Source organism: Mizuhopecten yessoensis, unplaced genomic scaffold (assembly GCF_002113885.1).
Source record: "Mizuhopecten yessoensis strain PY_sf001 unplaced genomic scaffold, ASM211388v2 scaffold1375, whole genome shotgun sequence".
NCBI lineage: Eukaryota > Metazoa > Mollusca > Bivalvia > Pectinida > Pectinidae > Mizuhopecten > Mizuhopecten yessoensis.
The window spans coordinates 809,984-831,734 of NW_018404015.1; the positions used below are offsets into that span (position 1 = coordinate 809,984).

The 21,751-nt window shown below is 35.6% G+C and overlaps 1 protein-coding gene across 2 annotated transcripts in view; it reads right to left on the reverse strand.

The window, feature by feature from the left end:
* LOC110460469 (fibrocystin-L-like) overlaps nucleotides 1–21,751 on the reverse strand; it is a 106,419-nt gene that overhangs the window by 82,121 nt on the left and 2,547 nt on the right. For both annotated transcript variants that reach the window (XM_021513410.1, XM_021513402.1), the window contains exons 2-5: nucleotides 4,614–4,833; nucleotides 3,097–3,181; nucleotides 1,833–1,890; nucleotides 909–1,002 (exon numbers count right to left, since the gene is read on the reverse strand). In XM_021513410.1, the coding sequence (XP_021369085.1) occupies nucleotides 909–1,002; nucleotides 1,833–1,890; nucleotides 3,097–3,181; nucleotides 4,614–4,833 (457 nt within the window). The remainder of the gene's footprint in view (nucleotides 1–908; nucleotides 1,003–1,832; nucleotides 1,891–3,096; nucleotides 3,182–4,613; nucleotides 4,834–21,751) is intronic.

Consider the following 21,751-nt stretch of genomic DNA (forward strand, 5'->3'; position numbering starts at 1 on the left):
CTCCTTAATAATCCCTCAGTATTGCTACCACAGTGGAATTCAATGTTTTTAAGTGGCAGGAGTTATTTCCCCTTGAGTGGTAATTGAACATTTTTAGTCACATTTGAGTAAGGATACTATATAGATCCTTGTTAAAAATGTACCTTTTTTACATTTAAGATTGCCCGAGCCAATGTTTATCAACACAAAATCAAGTACAGTAACCAATGACAAATTCCCAACTGAATGAGGAGGCAAATCGAAAGTGGGATCCAGGGGCCGGTAAACAGCTCCAAAGAAGTTTTAGATTAACCAATTACAGAGCTAGCAAAAGGTCAGTCAGCTGCTAAAAGATGTATGTTTATATAATGAAAAAGTCAATAGGGGGTAACTAAGGGTGAAATACATGTAGATAATTCAATCCAAAATTATTCACTTTAGGGGTGAAATCTTTTTCAGACATTTTATAGTTGACCAGGATGGCACAATTAACTGAAATTGCTGACCTTCAAGGCTACATCCAAGAATAACAAAGAGCTGAGTTTCTGACCTGAAATTCTATAATTTAATGTTAGTGTAGTAGGAGGACGAATAGTGATAAAGATAGTGCCGTCGCTTGGGCTCGAACCCATCCGATGCTCTACTGCTGAGCTAAAGGGAAATTCCCTACAGCTGATGCTTTAGACTGGCTACCGGCCTCTAAGTTTTTATGAAGAATTTTCTGGCTGTATTTTACTACGAGCTTATCTCCCCATAGTTTAGAACTTAGGATCAGAGTTAATTGTTTTTTCTAAATGATTCAATATTCTAGAGACAGGGGCCAATCTACTGACGCTTGTAAGGCAACCTAATCAATGCACATCTTTTACATTATAATATGGATATCGGTATTGATCGTGTTATAACTTGAGATAATGACGGATACACACCGTTTGATGAAGATTTTTCTCCCGTTTGAACTCTCCTCTTGGTTACTTCCATACATGTCCGTGAAGATCTTCCCACATAACTTTACAATCGTACCTTAAATCAAACCAACACAGTCATGTTTGTGAATAATATTCTAAGAATGAACTTTGGAGCGTGACAGATAAATCTTTTGTTTTGACTGTTAAATTTTCAGTAACTTTGTACTATTATAAAGTAAATTTACTGATATATCAGAGTCGTTGGATTATTGAATATGAATATTGTCAATGTTGTGCTTAACATGAATTTCTGATTTCACGTTCAGGGTTCATCACCCCTAAAGAATTAACATTATTGAGAATTGAATCAAACATGGGTATGATCTGTGGACAGGGAAATCCTAACCAGGCCGTGAATCCTCGGGTAAGTGTTTGGTTGTCCAGCACTCGGCAACTTGACAACCCAACTCTCACCCAAGGATTGAGATTTCCCTGCCAAGGGACCACACCCATAGATTCTATTAGTCTTCTTATCATATAACAAAGCTAGCCAGGTCAGTTCAGAAAATATTTGACCAGCATGTGTATAAAAGATAAGCCAGCATGTATATAACATCACAGGACAATAGATCAGTTATTGTTTGCCTTGAAATATTTATTTTTACGGGTAATCTGTTTTTTTCAATTTCCAATCTTGTGTATGGGCAATATGGAATATCATATTGAAAGGACTTCATCAACTTGTGTCCCATCAAATATTTCTATAAAACTGTGAACTTGTCTTAACTAAAAACAATGAAATGTTCGGGAAGAAAAAATGGTCTTCATAAAAATGATATACATTTTTTATAAATTAAACGTTGTCAATTACTGTTTTTTGTCATTGATTAACTCTCCCCAAAAAAATGAACAAACTTAAAAACGGCTGAAAGCTCATCAACTTACCTGGTGGACCAGATCGAGGCTGAACAGACGTGATCGTTGGTGTGTTTGCGCTGCTAGTCTTTAAAGAAATTTTAATTTAATTAATGAATATTTACAATGAATGTCAGTTCATTTGAACAACTGATGAGGTATTGAAGCTGTAATTTCTCCCTTATTTTCCTTCCCACTTTGTATTTATTTTTCATCTAATTTCTAAAATAATGATTTTAATAGATTAGATTTACTTATAAATCAAAATGAAGAAAGTTCTGCTAAAAGCATGTGAAATTTGTGTACACTTTTTTGGAATCTGCATAGTTTTTATTAATTCTGGAAAAAGTATTTGAGGATTTAAAACTGGCCCAAAAGATAAAGACAGATATATATGTATACAGTACAGTGTATATATATTTATACCCCGAACATTAATCAAATTTATTGCCCGGATATCAGTTTGACATAGTAAAATGGTCAGCTATGTGATAAATTGGTTAATCAAAGGAACGATCAATAAGTGATCAATTAAGTTCAACTGTGAGATAATTTAATTTCAAAACTAAAATGGAAGCATTCTTTAGTAAAAAAAATTTTTTTTTTTCATCAATGAAACAATGAATTGAACGTTTTGGACACTGTTTTCAAATTTCACATGTGGGCTATAGTGTTTTCCCTATATTTGAGTCTATCCCTTAATAGACAGGGGAACACAATAAATGGGAAGGGTGCAACCAACAATTTTTTTTTTCAGTATTCACATTTTAACTTACAAGTTTACAGAACACATAAAGACTGCCAAAATTAGAACGCAACAGAGAAGCTACCTGACTCTTTTTAAAAACAATCAAAAGACGGAATTTTAGACAAATTAAAATTTCAATATATTGTTAGGTATTTTCTAGTTTTAACTATTTCTTCAAGACAATTCTATAAATTCAAGAACATTTTAGTCTTCAAATCCTGTTTCAAATTTGGCATAAAAATTGTTTTAGATATCCCAACCTACCCTATATTTTCCCGTCAACCTTGAAACATTTTATCACCTCCTTGTAGTCTTATAATATTAATTTATTGGCCAGGCAAAGCTCGAAGTCACTCATTTAAATGTATTTTATCCCTGTTTTTCGAAGCCTGACCCCACTTTTGACAACTTAATAAGCATAGTGTAAAATTTGATATAGAGCATGATATTGATCCGCAAAAATAAACAATAAAATGATATTCCTAGCTAGCTATCGAAACACAAAATATTTCTTTTGGCCTTGTATAATCTTGATAAGATACTTACACTGAATTGAATGTTGCTACTGATTTCACCGATATCGACTCCATCCACGGCTACTCGTACGCGGTAAGTGCCTTCTTTTAAGGGTCTGTTGATAGAAAAGTAAAACATATATAAGTATTAGAGGATGTGACCCCTATGATCAGTGTCTATAACGTTAATATGGCAAGCCAAGTTGTCATTTATTCATGGAGCAATGTTGATCCAGTACTTCACCAAATTATATAAGATATCTCATAAACTTAAAATAAGATATCTTATATGTATATAAGATATCTTATAAAATATATAAGATATCTCATTTATTATATAAGATATCTTATAAAGTATATAAGATATTTCATAAAGTATATAAGATATCTTATTCAATTATATAAGATATCTTATATAATTTTGTTAAGTACTGGATCAACATTGCTCCATGCATAAATGACAACTTCGCTTGCCATACGTTAACGTACACAAATCTGTCAGAGCGATATCAGGGGTCACTGGTTCGCACCATCCTTGGTATCCAGGGGTTACGCTCACTTCATCCTTGGTATCCAGGGGTTACGCTCACTTCATCCTTGATATCCAGGGGTTACGCTCACTTCATCCTCGATATCCAGGGGTTTCGCTCTCTGCAACCCTTGAATATTTCATAGCAAAATCGAAGGCACGAAGATAGCTGTTTGATTGGTCTCAGGTAAAAACAACAACTGACCAATCGCTAGGCTGATACCTGTCCTTTGAAGACTACAAATTAAAGGAGCGACACTCGACTTCAACGCCTGACACTTTTTACCGTTACGTGACCGCGAGGTTCTTTTGATGTACATCAAAGGATAGAACTAATATTCTTGTCTCATCAACAAGGTGGTACACACTGAGCCTCAATTTTGCTGTGAAATATTCCAGGGGTGCAGAGAGCGAAAGTGAGCGAAACCCCTGGATATCGAGGATGCGCTGCAGCTCCAGGTTTTTATGAAGAATTTCTCAACTGCATTTTACTACTAGCTTATCTCCTCCTAGTTTAGAACTTGGGAATCAGATATCCAAGTGACCAAAATTATTAGAGTTTATTTTTTTTCTAACTAATTCAATATATATATTCTAGAGACGGGAGGGAGCCAGTCTACTCCAGGAGTCTCGAGGATAAGTTCGTACATGAATTTAACTGTGAAATTCAAGGCTTTTTATTCGTCTTTCTTAGGAAAGTTATGCAAATTTAAAGTATTCCACCATTTTATAAATAGTTCCCAAACTACTGAGACTAGATGTGGAACCCGGATGTCCCTATAAACTCGCCATATAAAACCACGGACTTAGCTAATTCCGTGATAAAACTGATAAAAACCAAACGACCCAAAAATGTAACACTGGTCGACAGTCCGGGAATTTAATTCGGCAGTAATGCCACTTTCCGTACAACCGGGAACATCGCCACTTTCCGTAAACGAGTGCCGACGGTTCCTGAATGAGACATTATGAGGTCATACTCATCACGGAGTGGTACAGTATTGTGACGTCATACTCACGGAGTGGTACACTGGATCTGTTTCTCGTTGGTACCATCCTTATGTATGGGGCAGTTGAACTGCTGGGTCTCGGACACAAGCGAGACTGTGTTACCAAGGTTCGAGTTTCCTTCCCCGAAGTTAAATTGGCTTTTGGCAAAGCCATTTCCATATATGGTCACCAGGCAGCCTCCATTTTCACTCCCCGTGCTTGGAGTTAAACTGGACACCGAAGCACATTCTACAAACAAACATGTTTTTTTTTACTATAAGTTAATCATTTAATTGCAGGTGTAATATGTCATGACAAAACTGCAAGCACGAAACTATACAAATTATACAGCTATTTGAATACTTTCAGAAATTTACGTTTTGTTGAAGATGAGAGAGAAAGAGAAACCAGACTTCAAAGCTTCCGTCTAGCTATTTTATAGCTGCCGCGCAATTCCTTTGATTTGTACATCAAGGGATCAAACTATAGCACATGGACCTGAGAATGTGTTGTACAGCCATATTCGGATCTACATGTTTTAGGGGCTTAGCTAGATTGATTATGGGTGGCATTTTTACCGTTCGTCTGCTTGATTTAACCGAACTACTCGGTAGTGTTCAGGGCACAGGGACCTGCTCATTCGTTACAGCTATATTGCGACCTAAACTAAGGTGTCCACAGTAATTTTACATGTTTAAGGGTTTAGATCGACTTTCGGTAAAAATGACACCCCCAATGATCATTGGAGGTGTCATTCGGTTTATATGATCATTGGGGGTGTCATTTTTACCGAAAGTCGATCTAAACCCCTAAAACATGTAACATTACTCTGAACACCTTAGTTAAGGTCCAGATATAGCTGTAACAAATGATCAGGTCCCTGTGGTTCAGGAGTGCAAAGAGCATAAGGAATTTCGAGGATGGTATCATTGTAAGTTGAACTCACGTGCTTTCACTTTTACAGGACGAAAACTGGATACATATTTTAGGAACAGAACAAGTTTACTATGACAGCCTTTAGTATATATATATACTACCACAAGATTGCCCGGTGCAGTATAATGTGACCGGGTGGGGTGTCCTGCTGGGTGTCTTCGGAAGTTTGTTTCAGTGAGGTAGCACTATAAAGTCGGCATCAGTTCAGCGCTATCACAAGGAAACAAACACGAACATATCGCAGCCTCCCAAAACATACACGCATGTATCTTGCAAACAGGAGAGGCCGTCCTTAAATGACCATAGCTGTTGATAGGATGTTAAACAATACTAAATCAAACCAAACCAAATCACACAGGAACTTGGTCGGGGGACAAGGCATCCTCGATACTCCTGGTGTTACGTTCACTTTTACTCTGTGTGGAGAGCGTAAGTGAGCAAAACTTCTGGATTATCGTGTATGGGGACAAGGGGGTGCAACAAGCAATGTTGTAACTAAATAAATAATCCCTGTCAATAACACTGAAATAAATATAATTTACTTGTTACGCTGATCTTACTGATATTTTATTGTTTTGTCATTCTTCAAGTTTATCATATTAATGTCTTTACGGCGGATTTTTTAATTACACCATCTAATTGTGACAAAGTGGGTAGTGCACTCGTCTTTCACCATGCATGATGCGGTGTTTGGCACCCTGACCGGATGTGCAGAGGTATTGGATCACATGCACTCGTGAAAAGGTTGTCTGTGCAAGCTACGAGTGATTAAGCACGTGGTTGAACGAGACTAGTGAAAAGGTATTGGGTCACCTGCCCGACCACGTTGGTTTCGCCGGGTGCTCCAGTTCTTCCCACCTGAATACCACCCACACGCTTACATCCGGGCCACACGTCCTCATATATGACCCTAGTTCAAGTTCAAGTTCTTTATTAACTTTGAGTCTTGCGACTCATCAGTGTAACACATATACATGATATATATATATATATACTTTCTCATAACATTGACAAATATCGAAAATACTAATAAATACACAGACGAGACAAAACACTCGGAGAGCATAACTACTTATGTTAATAAAGCTCTTCTTGAATTTGCAGCTTTAATGTATTTGGCCAATTTTGCTAATTCATTTGTGTTTTGTCCGTTAAATAACTGAATTAATTTAAACATGCTCGGTTTTTTACAATAGTACTTTTTTAAAAATTTCTCACGTAAATCAGAATAACAGGGGCATTTAAGAATAAAATGAAATTCATCTTCGACATCATCTATATCACAAGCGGTACAGATTCTTAAAAGTCGCGGAATATTTTGATAACGACCTTTCTCTACATTTAAATTATGGGCTGAAAGCCGAATTTTTGTTATTTCTTTTAAGTAACCTTTCATAAACGATTTTCTTAAATAACCCTGTATACCAACTTCTTTGTTAAGACATGTATAAAAAAATCCTTTTGATGATGTTCTAATTTGTTCTATACAATCTTGTCTATAAATATCTAAAAGTCTTTCTTTAATTATAATCAAACAGCTATTATCAATGTTATCTGTTTGCCATATGTAACCTAGACCTATTCTATATAATTCATTCTTGATATTAATTACCCATTTGTCGTTACGCACTAACATGTCTTCATAACATGATTTTAAAATGCAATTATCAGTATTTATAATCTTTATCCAATACTTAAAAATTCTGAATTTCCTCAGCAGTGATAATGGATATCTACCAAGCTCTAAATAGACCATAGCATTACAAGTATTTTTACGCACACCGAGTAATTTTTTACAAAACATAATATGTATTTTTTCAACATCCGGGGCTTTATGAAAACCCCATATTTCTGAACCGTAACACAAAATACTGTTTACATATGTATCAAATACTGATAGTTGGGTTTCAATATTAAAATAATTATTACGACATACATTCATAACTGAAAATAAAGCTTTCCTTCCTTGATCTGCTATTTTTTGCTGTGTTTTTCTGAAAGTGCCGTTGTAATTTAACAACATACCTAGATAATTAAATTCATTTACGATTTCCAAAGGACATCCGTTATATGTCCAATTTCCATTGTTTCTTAAAATACCACCATTTCTAAAAACCAGCACTTTTGTTTTATCTGTATTGACCGTTAGATCCCACTTTTTTGTAAATGCTTCTAAAGAATTTAACATGTCTTGCAAGCCTTCTGGTGTTTCCGAAAAAATTACCATGTCATCTGCGTACATCAGCAGGAACAGATTTAAAGTTTGAATTTCTATCGATGGACAGTTGTCAATTAAAAATTGCATCTCACAGTCATTTACATATAATGAAAACAATAATGGAGACAAAATTTCCCCTTGAAACAATCCGTTTACACAATTGAAGAAGTCAGATAATGAACCATTATACTTAACACAACATTTTACGTTATTATACAAAGACCTTATTAACACTAATAACTTTCCATCAATTCCTTCCCTTATTAATTTGAACCACATATTTTGTCGATTAATAAAATCAAATGCTTTTGTATAATCAATAAAACAACAATACAATCGTTTCTTATGTTTAAGACTCCGATTAATTATGGCCTGTAATGCAAATATAGCGTCTATAGTTGAAAGATTTTTTCTAAATCCAAATTGAGCGTCAGTTATCTTACTGTATTTCTTATCAAATGACATCAGTCTATTATTAATGATTGACGTAAAAAGTTTTCCCAAACAGCTGCGAGGACGTTGACGCAACAAGAGTGATTAATATTCTTTGACTTTTTTTTTAAATGTTTCGAAGAAATTGTTGCAAAGTAATTTAAGAATAAACATTTATTGGGTCTCATAAATATGTTTATGAATGGACATCGGAAGTATGCGATTGAGTATATGTGGTATTTTAATACAAATAAGATTTTGAATGTTTTATCATAGTCTTAGATCTAATCTGATTCTATGTTTTATATACCGGGTTGGGTATAAGGGTTGGGGTTTGTAATCTGTTGTGTGACAGTTTCATAAACATTTCTTCATTGACTAAAGTATAACACAATAGACATATCCAATTTGACTTTAGGCATAAAACCTGAGTCACTGACCATATTGAGTTCAGGCAGTATGCGATTGTTGGCAGATCCCCATGGCCTTCCGACCTCAATTCCGTTATCTCATTTGCATTGATTTAAATTAACGTCACAATGACGTCAATGATATGATGAGAACAAAGCGATACGGTCTGTTTATTCCATGGTTATATCACAATATTAAAGCGACACGCGCATTACGGCGTGTGTATTCTAAAATATAAAAATTAAGGTGACATTGTCTATATATCCAACATCCCTGCAGATTATGGGGTACTTTTGTCAGTGTCTAATGCTTAGTGGACACTGGAGAACAAATAATAAATATTGTGTATCCATTCCACTACATTATGTCTATAACTGGTTTACCTGTTGTAAGTATAATGTGACCGGGCGGAATGCTGTGTCGGGTACCTTCGGCATGGTGTTTCAGTGAGATAGTACTATAAAGTCGGCAACAGATCCGCGCTTTTATCGTCTGCTGGATAACCGAACTACTTGGTAGTGAAGCGGACGTAAAACCAACCAATCAATCAATCGTGCTATTACAAGGAGGCAAAAATAAACCAACATACCCTGCCTTATGCACACATTCATGCAAGCACGCATACACAACACATGGAGGCACGTCCTTAAATGACCTTAGCTGTTTATAGGACGTTACAATATAAAACCAAACTTAACATGTGTAAAGTAACGACTGTCTTATCTTCAATGTCTGTATTATGTTGGGTTAACATATCATTATGGTGGGTTGACATGTCATTATGTTGAGTTAACATATCATTATGTTGGGTTGTCATGTCATTATGATGGGTTGACATGTCATTATGATGGGTTGACATACCATTATGATGGGTTGACATACCATTATGTTGGGTTAACATGTCATTATGTTGGGTTAACATGTCATTATGTTGGGTTGACATATCATTATGTTGGGTTAACATGTCATTATGTTGAGTTAACATATCATTATGTTGGGTTAACATGTCATTGTGTTGGGTTAACATATCATTATATTGGGTTGACATATCATTATGTTGGGTTAACATGTCATTATGTTGAGTTAACATGTCATTATGTTGGGTTAACATATCGTTATGTTGGGTTAACATGTCATTGTGTTGGGTTAACATGTCATTGTGTTGGGTTGACATGTCATTGTGTTGGGTTAACATATCATTGTGTTGGGTTAACATATCATTATGTTGGGTTAACATGTCATTATGTTTGGTTAACATATCATTATATTGGGTTGACATGTCATTATGTTGGGTTGACATGTCATTGTGTTGGGTTAACATGTCATTGTGTTGGGTTAACTTGTCATGACGTTCGGTTAGTATGTTATAATGTCGGGTGGACATGTCATTATGTTGGGTTGACTTGTCATGACGTTCGGTTAATATGTGGTAATATTGGGTGGACATGTCGTTATGTTGGGTTGACTTGTCATGACGTTCGGTTAATATGTGGTAATATTGGGTGGACATGTCGTTATGTTGGGTTGACTTGTCGTGACGTTCGGTTAGTACGTGGTAATGTCGGGGGGGCATGACGTTATGTTGGGTTGACTTGTCATGACGTTCGGTTAGTATGTGATAATGTCGGGTGGACATGACGTTATGTTGGGTTGACTTGTCATGACGTTATGTTGGGTTAACATGTCATTGTGTTGGGTTAACTTGTCATGACGTTCGGTTAGTATGTGATAATGTCGGGTGGACATGTCATTATGTTGGGTTGACTTGTCATGACGGTCGGTAAGTATGTGGTAATGTCGGGTGGACATGTCGTTATGTTGGGTTGACTTGTCGTGACGTTCGGTTAGTACGTGGTAATGTCGGGGGGACATGACGTTATGTTGGGTTGACTTGTCATGACGTTCGGTTAGTATGTGATAATATTGGGTGGACATGACGTTATGTTGGGTTGACTTGTCGTGACGTTCGGTAAGTATGTGGTAATGTCGGGTGGACATGTCGTTATGTTGGGTTGACTTGTCATGACGTTCGGTTAGTATGTGATAATGTTGGATGGACATGTCGTTATGTTGGGCTGACTTGTCATGACGTTCGGTTAGTATGTGATAATGTCGGGTGGACCTATCGTTATGTTGGGTTGACTTGTCATGACGTTTGGTTAGTATGTGGTAATGTCGGGGGGACATGTCGTTATGTTGGGTTGACTTGTCATGACGTTTGGGTAGTATGTGGTAATGTCGGGGGGACATGTCGTTATGTTGGGTTGACTTGTCATGACGTTCGGTTAGTATGTGATAATGTTGGGTGGACATGTCGTTATGTTGGGCTGACTTGTCGTGACGTTCGGTTAGTATGTGATAATGTAGGGTGGACATGTCGTATTGCGTGGCGTTCCATATGCCCCCATTGGCATTGCAACGCGTTGGATATCTGTCCCTTCTTTTTTCTTTAACCTACTCCTTCTTCTCGACTTTGTCTCAATAGATATCAGTCCCACAGGGATCTGGCAATTTGTTACAGCTATATTTGTTACAGCTATATTTGTTACAGCTATATTTGGACCTAAGCTAAAATTCACCGACAATCTGACGAACCGATTAGTCGGCACAACTGACTGTGTCAATGATCAAAGAAAATAGTAAAAGTAGCACCAACCCTGAAATACATACTGCATTTAGTCCAAACTACACAAAGAATACACATTGGGTCGGGTCAGCTGCCGTACCTGAGGGGAACTATTATTTTTTCTGTCTCTTTTTCTTTCCATTTCTTTTGCTCGATTTTCAAAATCAAGCATGGTAAAATACAGATCGACATTATGGTTATGATATTATTGTAAGTAATAATCCGGTAAGTAATCCGAGCTCTTTTGATTTTCGGTAATACACCAATTACTATATAGTATGTAACAAAAACAACTTTATTTTTTTCAGTTGTTAATATCTATAAAAAGAAAAAAGTGTTTTTTCCTCATACCTAGCTAGTAAGTGTTAAGAACATTTTATATAGAGCGTCACTGGCCCTCTTCGTCCACTCACAAGTCAATTAGACCCAGCATTGGGTCACTTATCGACATATTTAACTCATTCATCCCTGAAATTGTATAATGAACTAGGCCTGTTCCATCCTTTGAATTGGGAGAGTTTAAATGCGGTTTCAGGGGTGAATGAGTTAATGTACATTGTACATGTGACAGGTCACTCTATATTATCGTTTGTTAATTACCAGCTGTCAATGTTGTTACTGTGAAACCAACGCGACATTCACGGCTGTACAGGTTTCCTTGGCTCTAAATAACGATAAAAATGATAGATATTGTCTGACATTGTCAAACTGACATTACGGTGAAGAAGAGTCTATTAGACGTATCCATCATACGTTCAAGTATTAAAATATTTATTCCGTCTTTGCGTATTGCAGAGTTATCTTCTCTTGGGAGCAGGTATTGATTGTTACGTCATTGGTCTGTGTGAGAAAATTACGTCGTTTTCTCAAAAATTGATGACGTTATTCTCACAAACAAGTGACGTAACAATCAATACCTGCTCCCAAGAGAAGATAACTCTGCAATACGCAAAGACGGAATATATCTTTCAGCTTTATTTGTGTCAGGTCATGTCACGACACAGTTGTTTTCAAATACCCGTGGCCTTCTGGCGTCACTCCCACAATATCAATTGTATTATTTATACTTACGTCATACATGCGTAGGTAGGTAGGATATATATATAGAACTACATGTAGGTATGATATTGTCACAATATTAAAGCGCCACAGTCTGCTCATTCAATAGTTGTTTGACAACATTAAACCGACACGGTCTTTGTATTACATGGCTATTTCCCAATACTAACGCAATATTGTCTGTTTATATTCTAAAACACCCCCTTTATGGTTAGTGCTTTTTGGAGATGAATGATTATTTAAACAATTAATGCGGTCTGTGTTATCAAGAACGTGTCTTAAATCGTCACCAGTGTCTGACAGACGTGTACGGTATTTGGACATCTGAAGCAATGCTATTTGTATATGTACTCCAAATATCGAGTTTGGATACGATGAACAAAGATGAAGGGGGCCATCAGCTGAGTCATTCTTATGGCCCAATTTCAGCACCTACTATAAGGCGGAATGGGTAAACATGGTACCCGTCCTCCTGGCTGTATTAGAGTGCGATTGGGCGAAATGTCTTTATGCTTTTTGACAGCTGACCCAATGAGGCTTAGAAAGTTGTTTTAGTGGTTTAGGGTCGATACATTGGTCATTTGCACTCGATGCTTGACAAAGGAAAATGGCGTTTTCGAAAGCTCATAAAATAAGTTTTCAATTGCCGTTTTTGTTCAAAAACAAAACTTAGCCTTTGTTATTCATATCAAACTGATTAATCCTATTCCCAAAATTTCTGGAATCGTTGCTGAATATTTTTTGTTTTGTTATTCTTGTATCGGGGACGAAGTGATTTTACATCCATCATTATGGTTTTAAGCAGCTACAGAAACGTTACATTTTTCATTTGAGGACAAAATTGGAAACTATACCTTTATATGAATGTTACAATTTTCATATATATGACAAAAGGTTTCATTAAAACCGATTAATCATATTTCATTTTCTATTTTTCTATTAAATGTAAGACTACTCCAAATAAAAACCTTGTCCTTTACTCACAAAATTGTTGGGAACTTGTTTTCCGGTATGACACACCCTTGCAGTTGGCGGATCGGGAACAGAATACACCTGCTGTTACCCACTGCATGTATCGTAGGAGGCGACTAATGAGGGATTCCCCTGCAGAATTGGGGATTTGCTTTGTTGTCCTCTATTTGAGGACACAACAGCGACCAAAATAAATGTGCAGCACCCATTGCAATATTTGCGATCTTTATTTATTCTTTCTACTTCTAACTACCTTTTATTTCCTAGCGCCTTACTTGGCAACACCTCACTTTTGGCTTTAATGTTGAGCGTTCGCCCAGGTGAGGAAGGCAACGGGTTTTGTCCCCAGTCCGGATCATACCAAAGTCCTTAAAAATGGTAGTTGTTATTCCCTGATTTAGGGGAATGGCAACAACTGGTTCATTCGTTGTCAGTATAATGTGACTGGGCGGAATACAGTGATTGGTGCCTTCGGCATGGTATTTCAGTGAGATAGCACTATACAGTCGGAACCAGATCCGCGCTATCACAGGGAGGCAATCACACCAACATACCATGTTTCCTGCATAAACACACGCAAGCACGCATACACTACACATATGGCGGCACGTCCTTAACTTAATGACTATAACTGTTAATAGGACGTTGAGCAGAATTAAACCAAACCAAACCGGCATGACTATAGCTTCGATACATAATTTCTGAAGAGACAATCATGAGTTGCGGGATTTGAATAGGAAACAATACAGATATTACAAACAAGTATTTACACAATTATCAAGGATAGACATATGACCGAGATGATGACTTTAAACGTACATTTGAGCCGCTACAATAGCGAAACCCTTGTTAAGCAGGCATAGCTATAACAGAGAGGTTATATCACTTTCATATACATGTATATATAATAGGAATCCAGTTATTGAATGTATCACTAGCCTGACGATAACTCAATACAAATGTTCAGTTCGCCTTATTAGAATCTGTAAAACAAATGTTATAATTCAAGATTCACACCACGTTTATAGATATTCAGCGATACCATATTAAGACAAAAAAAGTTTTTTTTTCAGACACCTCAAAACAATGTATTTTGATTTTTTTATCAGCGACACGCGAGGATAACTAGGCTTTTTTACAATTGGCCACTTATTACCGTTGACAGTTTTATAATCTGGAAATCTGCAATTAAAGGCAGTATGTGATTTAATTAAGCATTGAACTGTTTTTGTATGGTATTTATGATCTATTTGAATGACACAGCTTTGCAAGCAAACAACATAATGCGCGCTAGCGCATTACGATTTGTTTGTTTGCTAAGCTGTGCCATTCAAATAGATCATAAATACCATACAGAAACAGTTCAATACTTATATTTAAGTTTTCTCTGCCTCTTATGTTCTTTTTTAACTTATAATTTATATTTAAAATTAAAAATGCCAGCCTTATCAACAGTCCACACAATTTCGTTCAATAGTTTGAACAGCGTATTGTCGCGTGCTGATTGGCAAACAAAGTAGTACTTTGAAATTTTAACAAACACTTCAATTTTATTCCACAATTCAGTATCAATACAATTGCGTATGATATGTCTATAGGGTGATTTAAGTTTATCAATAGAACTCTGAGCTGAAAGTTAGATTTGAAATTGTTTCGATTTTTCCACGGAACAAATTTCGCGCATGGACAAATACAGTGAACACCGTAAATCCGACCTTGCCCTCCACGAGGGAGTTATTTTTGGAAGTTAATTCGAACTTTTGTCTTTGCTCATTTTGTGAAGAATCCAGGCGTGAATTTATTTGTTGATTGTATGGGAACCTGACAACAGTCGGTAGATTCTATAACATACTCGTTATTTGACATGTCGTCAGAAACTGAGGAACCGTCCGTGGATGATAGGCGCGTGAAACTGATAAGAGCGCAGCTCTTCTTGCGGGCGCAAGAAGCGAAGCTCTTTTCCGGTAACATGTGTACGAACAATTGAAGTCATGGTAAGGTCGAAATACTATGCTTCCAAAATCCTTCGTCACGAAAGTAGCTAGTATAGAGTTACCGCGGTCCTATTTTTACGATGCTGTTTAGCTTTGCTACATATTCTCAAAAATATCTCTTTATTTGATATTTTTTTTCAGTGGTTATGCAAATTCATGACATTAAAAATTATAGAAACTGAAGCTTCTTTCAAATGTTCAGTCTTTTCTTCTCTCCACCCAAACCGTAAGTATATAGTAACTACCAAACCAAGACGGAAATCCGGATAGGTTTGGGCTATTGTGATTCTCTTTTTACACGATTTAGAGGGATCAGGCAAAGTATATCAGGCAAAGTATATCACGTTGGAAAATAAAATTGGAATTTAATCACCAATATACTTAACTTTTATAATAACAGATAATAACAGTTACATTTGATAAACAATACATCTTCAAATATGAAGTCCCTCTACTGGGCCTCACTCTTTCCGCAACATTACGCTGAGGCCATAGACGGGGCAATTAAATGCAACAGTACCAAATGCATTTGTGTTTTCTCTTGAACTGCATAATTCATTCAATGCTTTTCTTTACTTATTATTAATTTTACATTTATCGCTATAAAACGAATAAATAGATAATATTTTAAACAATGTTATTTAGAAAATAAAATTGAAAAAACCGACAATTAGACGCCTCTCTCGTTTCAGGCAATGCCTGTTTTCAAAATGAAGTATATTATGAAAAAAACCAATTACAGGTAAATTTTGTACGTATTAAAATTGGTAATGTTATATAATTCAAATGGACGAGCTGAGCTCTCTCCAGGCCATGCCTGAGTCATATTAGCGTTTGAAGTGAGTGATCTTGCGACGGAGCACAGGTTCGTTACAAATGTCTGAAATGTTTATATGCGCTGTGACTCATATCAGTAGGTCTGTAACATATATGTCAGTAGGTCTATAGAATATATGTATTTCAGACATTTGTAACGAATCCCTGTTGATCAGTGCAGTGTAACAAACGATATTTCTGATAAATTGCATGAGCGTTAAAATTGTTTCCATTGCCGGCATTGGTGATTTCAACCGATGTGCATTTTGTACGATATTGCAGACCTTGGTCTTGTTTTCGTTGTAATAAAAGTGCTTTTTATTTTATTTTTTATTTTGCACATATTTTTACAATGACATTATCAAATCTCACAATGCCCAGCGATATTTCAGCAGCCGTCATGTTTATTTATATTGGATATTGTAGTTCCGGTCAGTGTTGTATTAATACGCTAAGAATTTTGTCTCGTGATGCATGGTAATTGAAGTCCCATCCACGACACAGCTTTCAAAGAGGCTATATAGTGACAATGCCATGCAGATGTAAATATTATATATTTAGTAACGCTGCTCTGTAAATGTGTCGAAGAGACCATTCAAAGTCGTTACTCGTTGTACTTAGTATTTCTTGCAGAATACATTGTATTAGCCCCGATAACATATATCATTTATCGTCCACATTAAATGAACGTGTTAGAAAGGACGTTTAGTCAATCTCAGTTCTGTACACGTAGAGAAAACTATGTGAATAATTCAACTTCGAAACTATTGATATAGAAATGATATACGATCGAACTTTGTTTATGCCTTGCAAGACGTTTTGTACATGTGAGAGGGAACTAAAAAGTGTCGGGTTTATTACTTATTGATATTGTTTATGCTTTGAAACCAACGCAGGCATGACGTCACGGCTGTAAAGGTTTCCTTAAGGTCATGCAAACAAAATGTGTGTCCGATAATTCAAGTTACCATTTACTCTAGGAAATTGAAATAGCAATGTAGAAAATTACAATTCATCATTCATAACCCCATCTAAGACTTTTAAGTACATTGGACAAAAACTTTAAAAGATAAAGTTTTTACATAAACATGTCGTTTTTAATAAAAACGGCCATTTTCAATTCATTTGAAGTGTTCTAGTTGTTTATGCACTTAACATGTCTTACAAGCTTGCCATGGTGATATTTACTTGGAATCAGGCATAAATAAGTATTACTTTGTATTGAAATATCTCAGAATGTGCTCTAAGTTGATTTTCCGGATTTTTATAGGGATGTATTTTGGCATGAAGTACATGAAGAATGCCTATGTAAACGACAAGTATATATTGAAATAGAAGAAAAAACCCATTCAAATCTTCGAGAGCTATTAATGAAATTTTGAGTACAGGAAAATGTTTATGCATTTTCTTCATCTGACAACTCATCATCACCAAACAGTATTAATTTACTTAAAATTGGACGATTTATCTCAGTGACGACACGTACACGGAGTTGTGAAAAAGGCGGCAGTGTATACGTAACAGATAATGTTCATTTGTCTCGTTATTTTCCATACACGAACACAAAGGACTATCAATAAGACAATTTTAGGGAACTGCACTCCATTCTAAGTCTAGCTTGGCGAATCTGACCCAGCCTACTACCTATAAAGTAGAAAGGTGGGACTTTGTGGGGTGGTTCATACAGGTAATGTTTTAACTGAGTCTGACAAGGAGTTAGAAAGAGTTCCTGTATAGACTAGTACGACATAGACAGGACGAACATTGTTGCCTTCACGGATATTGTAGTCGTGAATTCTGTTGTTACTTTTGGGACGAGACCATGGACCATTTTATAGAAGTGGAGTATCTTGTTTACGCCGTTTCTCGAGAGGAAGCCAGTCCATTTCAAGGTAAAGCTCGCCTCTAACTGAGATCAAATGAATGATTACATGTTTATTGTCCATCCTCCATAATATGTCTGTATTGCTGTGTATCACTGATTCAATTTTGTAAAATGTGTTGTAATGTTTATGCTGATTAGCCGAAAGGCGTAAGGCCAATAAACTAAACTAAGCTAAACTATTGAGCCTAGTACTATCAGTTACTACACGTGCTACTTCCAGTTGGAGGTCTCCTAATAAGTCGGACTAATACGGATTGTTAACAATTTTAATCTCCTAGTTAATGTATTATACATAAATTACACATTCTCCCTTCCAGAAATGGATTCTTTGCCATTTTCTAAGGTAATATTACAGTGCGTGCTGTAAATTTGCATTTTTTTTACATTCAGACGGATTTTCCCAGACAGACGGATTTCTGACTAACACTTTTTTGACAAAATGTTTTATAGATTACAGCGCTCGTTATAATTTTACAATATTGCACCGTGAGAGAAATTTCTAACAAATGTTTTCCAAATAGTATGGATTATCTCAGTCTATACTGCATAATAGAAATAGTGTGGCATATTAACCCTTGTCTGAGCTAACTAATGCAAACTCAAAATCTTCAGGAGACGTCTCTACAATCAAAACAATTATTGATTGCATGATAAATACTTAAATGATCATATTTTGACAATGCTCGCCAAAAAAAGGTTCGATAATATCATGTCTTTATAGGAAATTTGCGTTTTATCTAAGCTAACATACAATCACTAACTACCCTAACAATTAGATAATTGTACACGTTACAATAATAAATGTAGATCAAATCCATGTCTATTGCATTTTAGATAAATTACGTTTATAAACACCATACTTACTCCCAAGGAGACACGATTTGCTGCACACAGCTTATTATATCATTTAGAACTTGCGTAATTGATAAAATTCACGTGACGAAAACGATTTGTTACTGTATAACTATTTGGATGATTTTATGCTTATTCGCTGCAAGTGTTAATTAACTCTCATGATTAAATGCGAACTGAGGATTTAAGTTAATTAAAACGTGACGTAAACATAAATTAGGCCTATTTAAAGACTAATTACAACTATGATTAATATTTAAAATCGCTAATTCTTCATAGATTTCCCAATTAAAAACTACCGTCAACATTGAAAGTTGTTAATAATATATAATAGCCCAATTAAAGAAATAAACCTCTTGTTAAAATGTAAAATGTGTTATATATTATTAAGATTCAAAGGTATCAAGTTTCGCCATGTTTCATATTCTGACGGGCCCTTTTCATACTAATATTATTATTTGTACCTGTGGTACCGCCCAAGTGTTTAACACTGTGACTCATTCACCCCTGAAGACACCTTGGAACTCTTCCAATTCAAACGTGAATAACTGATTATGAATCTTCAGGGGTGAATGCGTTAAGTGACGTCCCTTGTTTGGGTGTTCTGACTATTGCGACGTAAAAGTTACTTATGTTAGCAACAGTATCGTTAAATGAATGTCTTTTACTTACTTGACACATTTTCTGCGGTAAGCTTTTTTCAGGTTAGCATTTGTTATCTTGAAGAAATTCGATAGTACCAGTTCCAGTTCTCTAGTATAAACATCCGAGGGTGTAAGCAGGGTCTATAGCCGTACTCGGCGTTAAAAACAGCAAAACTGTTATGTGAAGAATTTTGCACATTTGAGAGATATACCAATACGTGCGACTTGAAGAATGGTTCTTGTATTTCTAACCGAAGTTGGTTGATATTGAACTGTTATAAACGTAACATATAATGAGCATTAATCTAAAACTATGATATTCGGATTTTGTACTATGTGTCCAACTGCAGCTGCTCTTTCAATTAGAAAACAGATTAGTTTATTCAAGATCAGACATATAGCGTCCGTATTGGAAATCGGCGGTTTTACATTCTTTTTCGATTTCCAACCATTCCAAAATGCAGTTATCCGAACTAAAACCCCTTCATTACATTGTATGAAAGGAAAGGAACACTTCTGAGCTCAAGACACACATTTTTTTGTCCAAAACGAGGCTCTTTTAGGATATAGACATACACAAAATCCTTTTTTTTTTTTTTTTGATTTAAAGAAAGAATGTATACGGATACAACTGTTATACAGTCGCCCACCCGTACCGATATGTAACCGAAGTGTGGAGATTTATACAATGCACTATGTAATCTCGTAAATATAACTCTCTTCTCCTTAGTAGCAACATGTCCTATTTAACCCTTTCATTCACAGAGATCAATAGATCACTATAGGGATTAATATTTTGAGATAAAGAAAATAGCTTTTAGTCGTCGTTATTATAGCGTATATTCTAGCTTTTTTTTTACATTTTGCTATGTTCGCATGTATGTATGTTAGACTCCGGCCATTTAGCTATCACTCGACCTGCAGAACGTGGTTTATGCTTTTTGTGATAACGTACTGTAGTTTACATTATTATGCATATGTTGATATTAACAACTTGATAACTTATATAAAAGGTGTTTTTCATATTTAATCTAAATAAATGTGTTATCGAAATATTGTAAAAGTAACAAATGTTATATTACTGTGATACTCTGCTTCTGTGTAACTAAGTATACACCGTTAGGTGTCATTCTCACGGTACCATAGCACAAACCAATACGCCTCCATTTCACAGCTAATTTTCATACACCCGTACTTCCCATGTCGCAGTGAGTTAACATACAGCCTTAACTGTCCGTGTCACAATGAGGTAACATACAGCCTTAAGTCTCCATGTCACAATGAGGTAACATACAGCCTTATGTCTCCATGTCACAATGAGTTAACAAACACCATCAAACCTTCGTATCACTGTAAGGCAGCATACACCCTTAAGTTTCCATGTCACAGTGAGTATACTATATCCTTGATTAAATCATTTGACTAATTAAGTATATGACCTCCTAACATTAATCTACTGTAATAATGTTTTAAGTTTATATACCTTTGTTCAATTGTATTGTAAGTTGTAAAGTGATATACGAGGTGTCGGTAACATAAAGGTATATGTGTGTACATGCTGTGCTCTATCAACTGTCCATTGTTACAATGTATCTGGGACAGAATTAATGAATGTAAAGGACTTTTGCAATATCAAACTTATCTTTGATATTTAATTGTCTTAAACATAGACTCAATCACGGATCTTATTAAAGTTTCTTTTATATTCGAAAACACCAAGTATGACGTCATACAATGTAATCTTATTTTGAAATAGACCGACTAGTTCATTCTGTACAAACGGAATATCCTAGTGTCTTGTTTCACAGCGCCACATATAGGTGGAATATTTTAGCTAACTTTTATATGTCGTATAATTTTAAAAAAAGAAAAGAAAAAAATTCCATAAAATGCTCAAAATAACCAATAGAATGTTACGTTTAAGTCATTGAAGTGGCCGGTTTAATTGTTAAAAATCGTCAAATACTCACATTTACTATGAGGAAAGAATTTAAAAAAGTTTTTGTAGTAAAAAGGTCCATAACTTGAATTTGAAATATATATTAAGGATAATAACCGTTTTTACTTTTTTAAAGCTAATAAGATTCCATTCCTAAACTGCAAAATATTTGTATTTTTGCTAAAAATATTTTCAGTTGATTCTATTTATCAGTATTACACTTCTTCAAAAATAATTTAAATTGGAAAGGACTGCATCCCGAGAAATATACGTGGCAGTTAAACGTTCACCGTGTTCGCCCACCGTTATGAGGGTAAATTGATCATAAGAGAGAACGCGAGTTTTAATATAAATACACTAAACATGGCAATCAACAGTAAAAC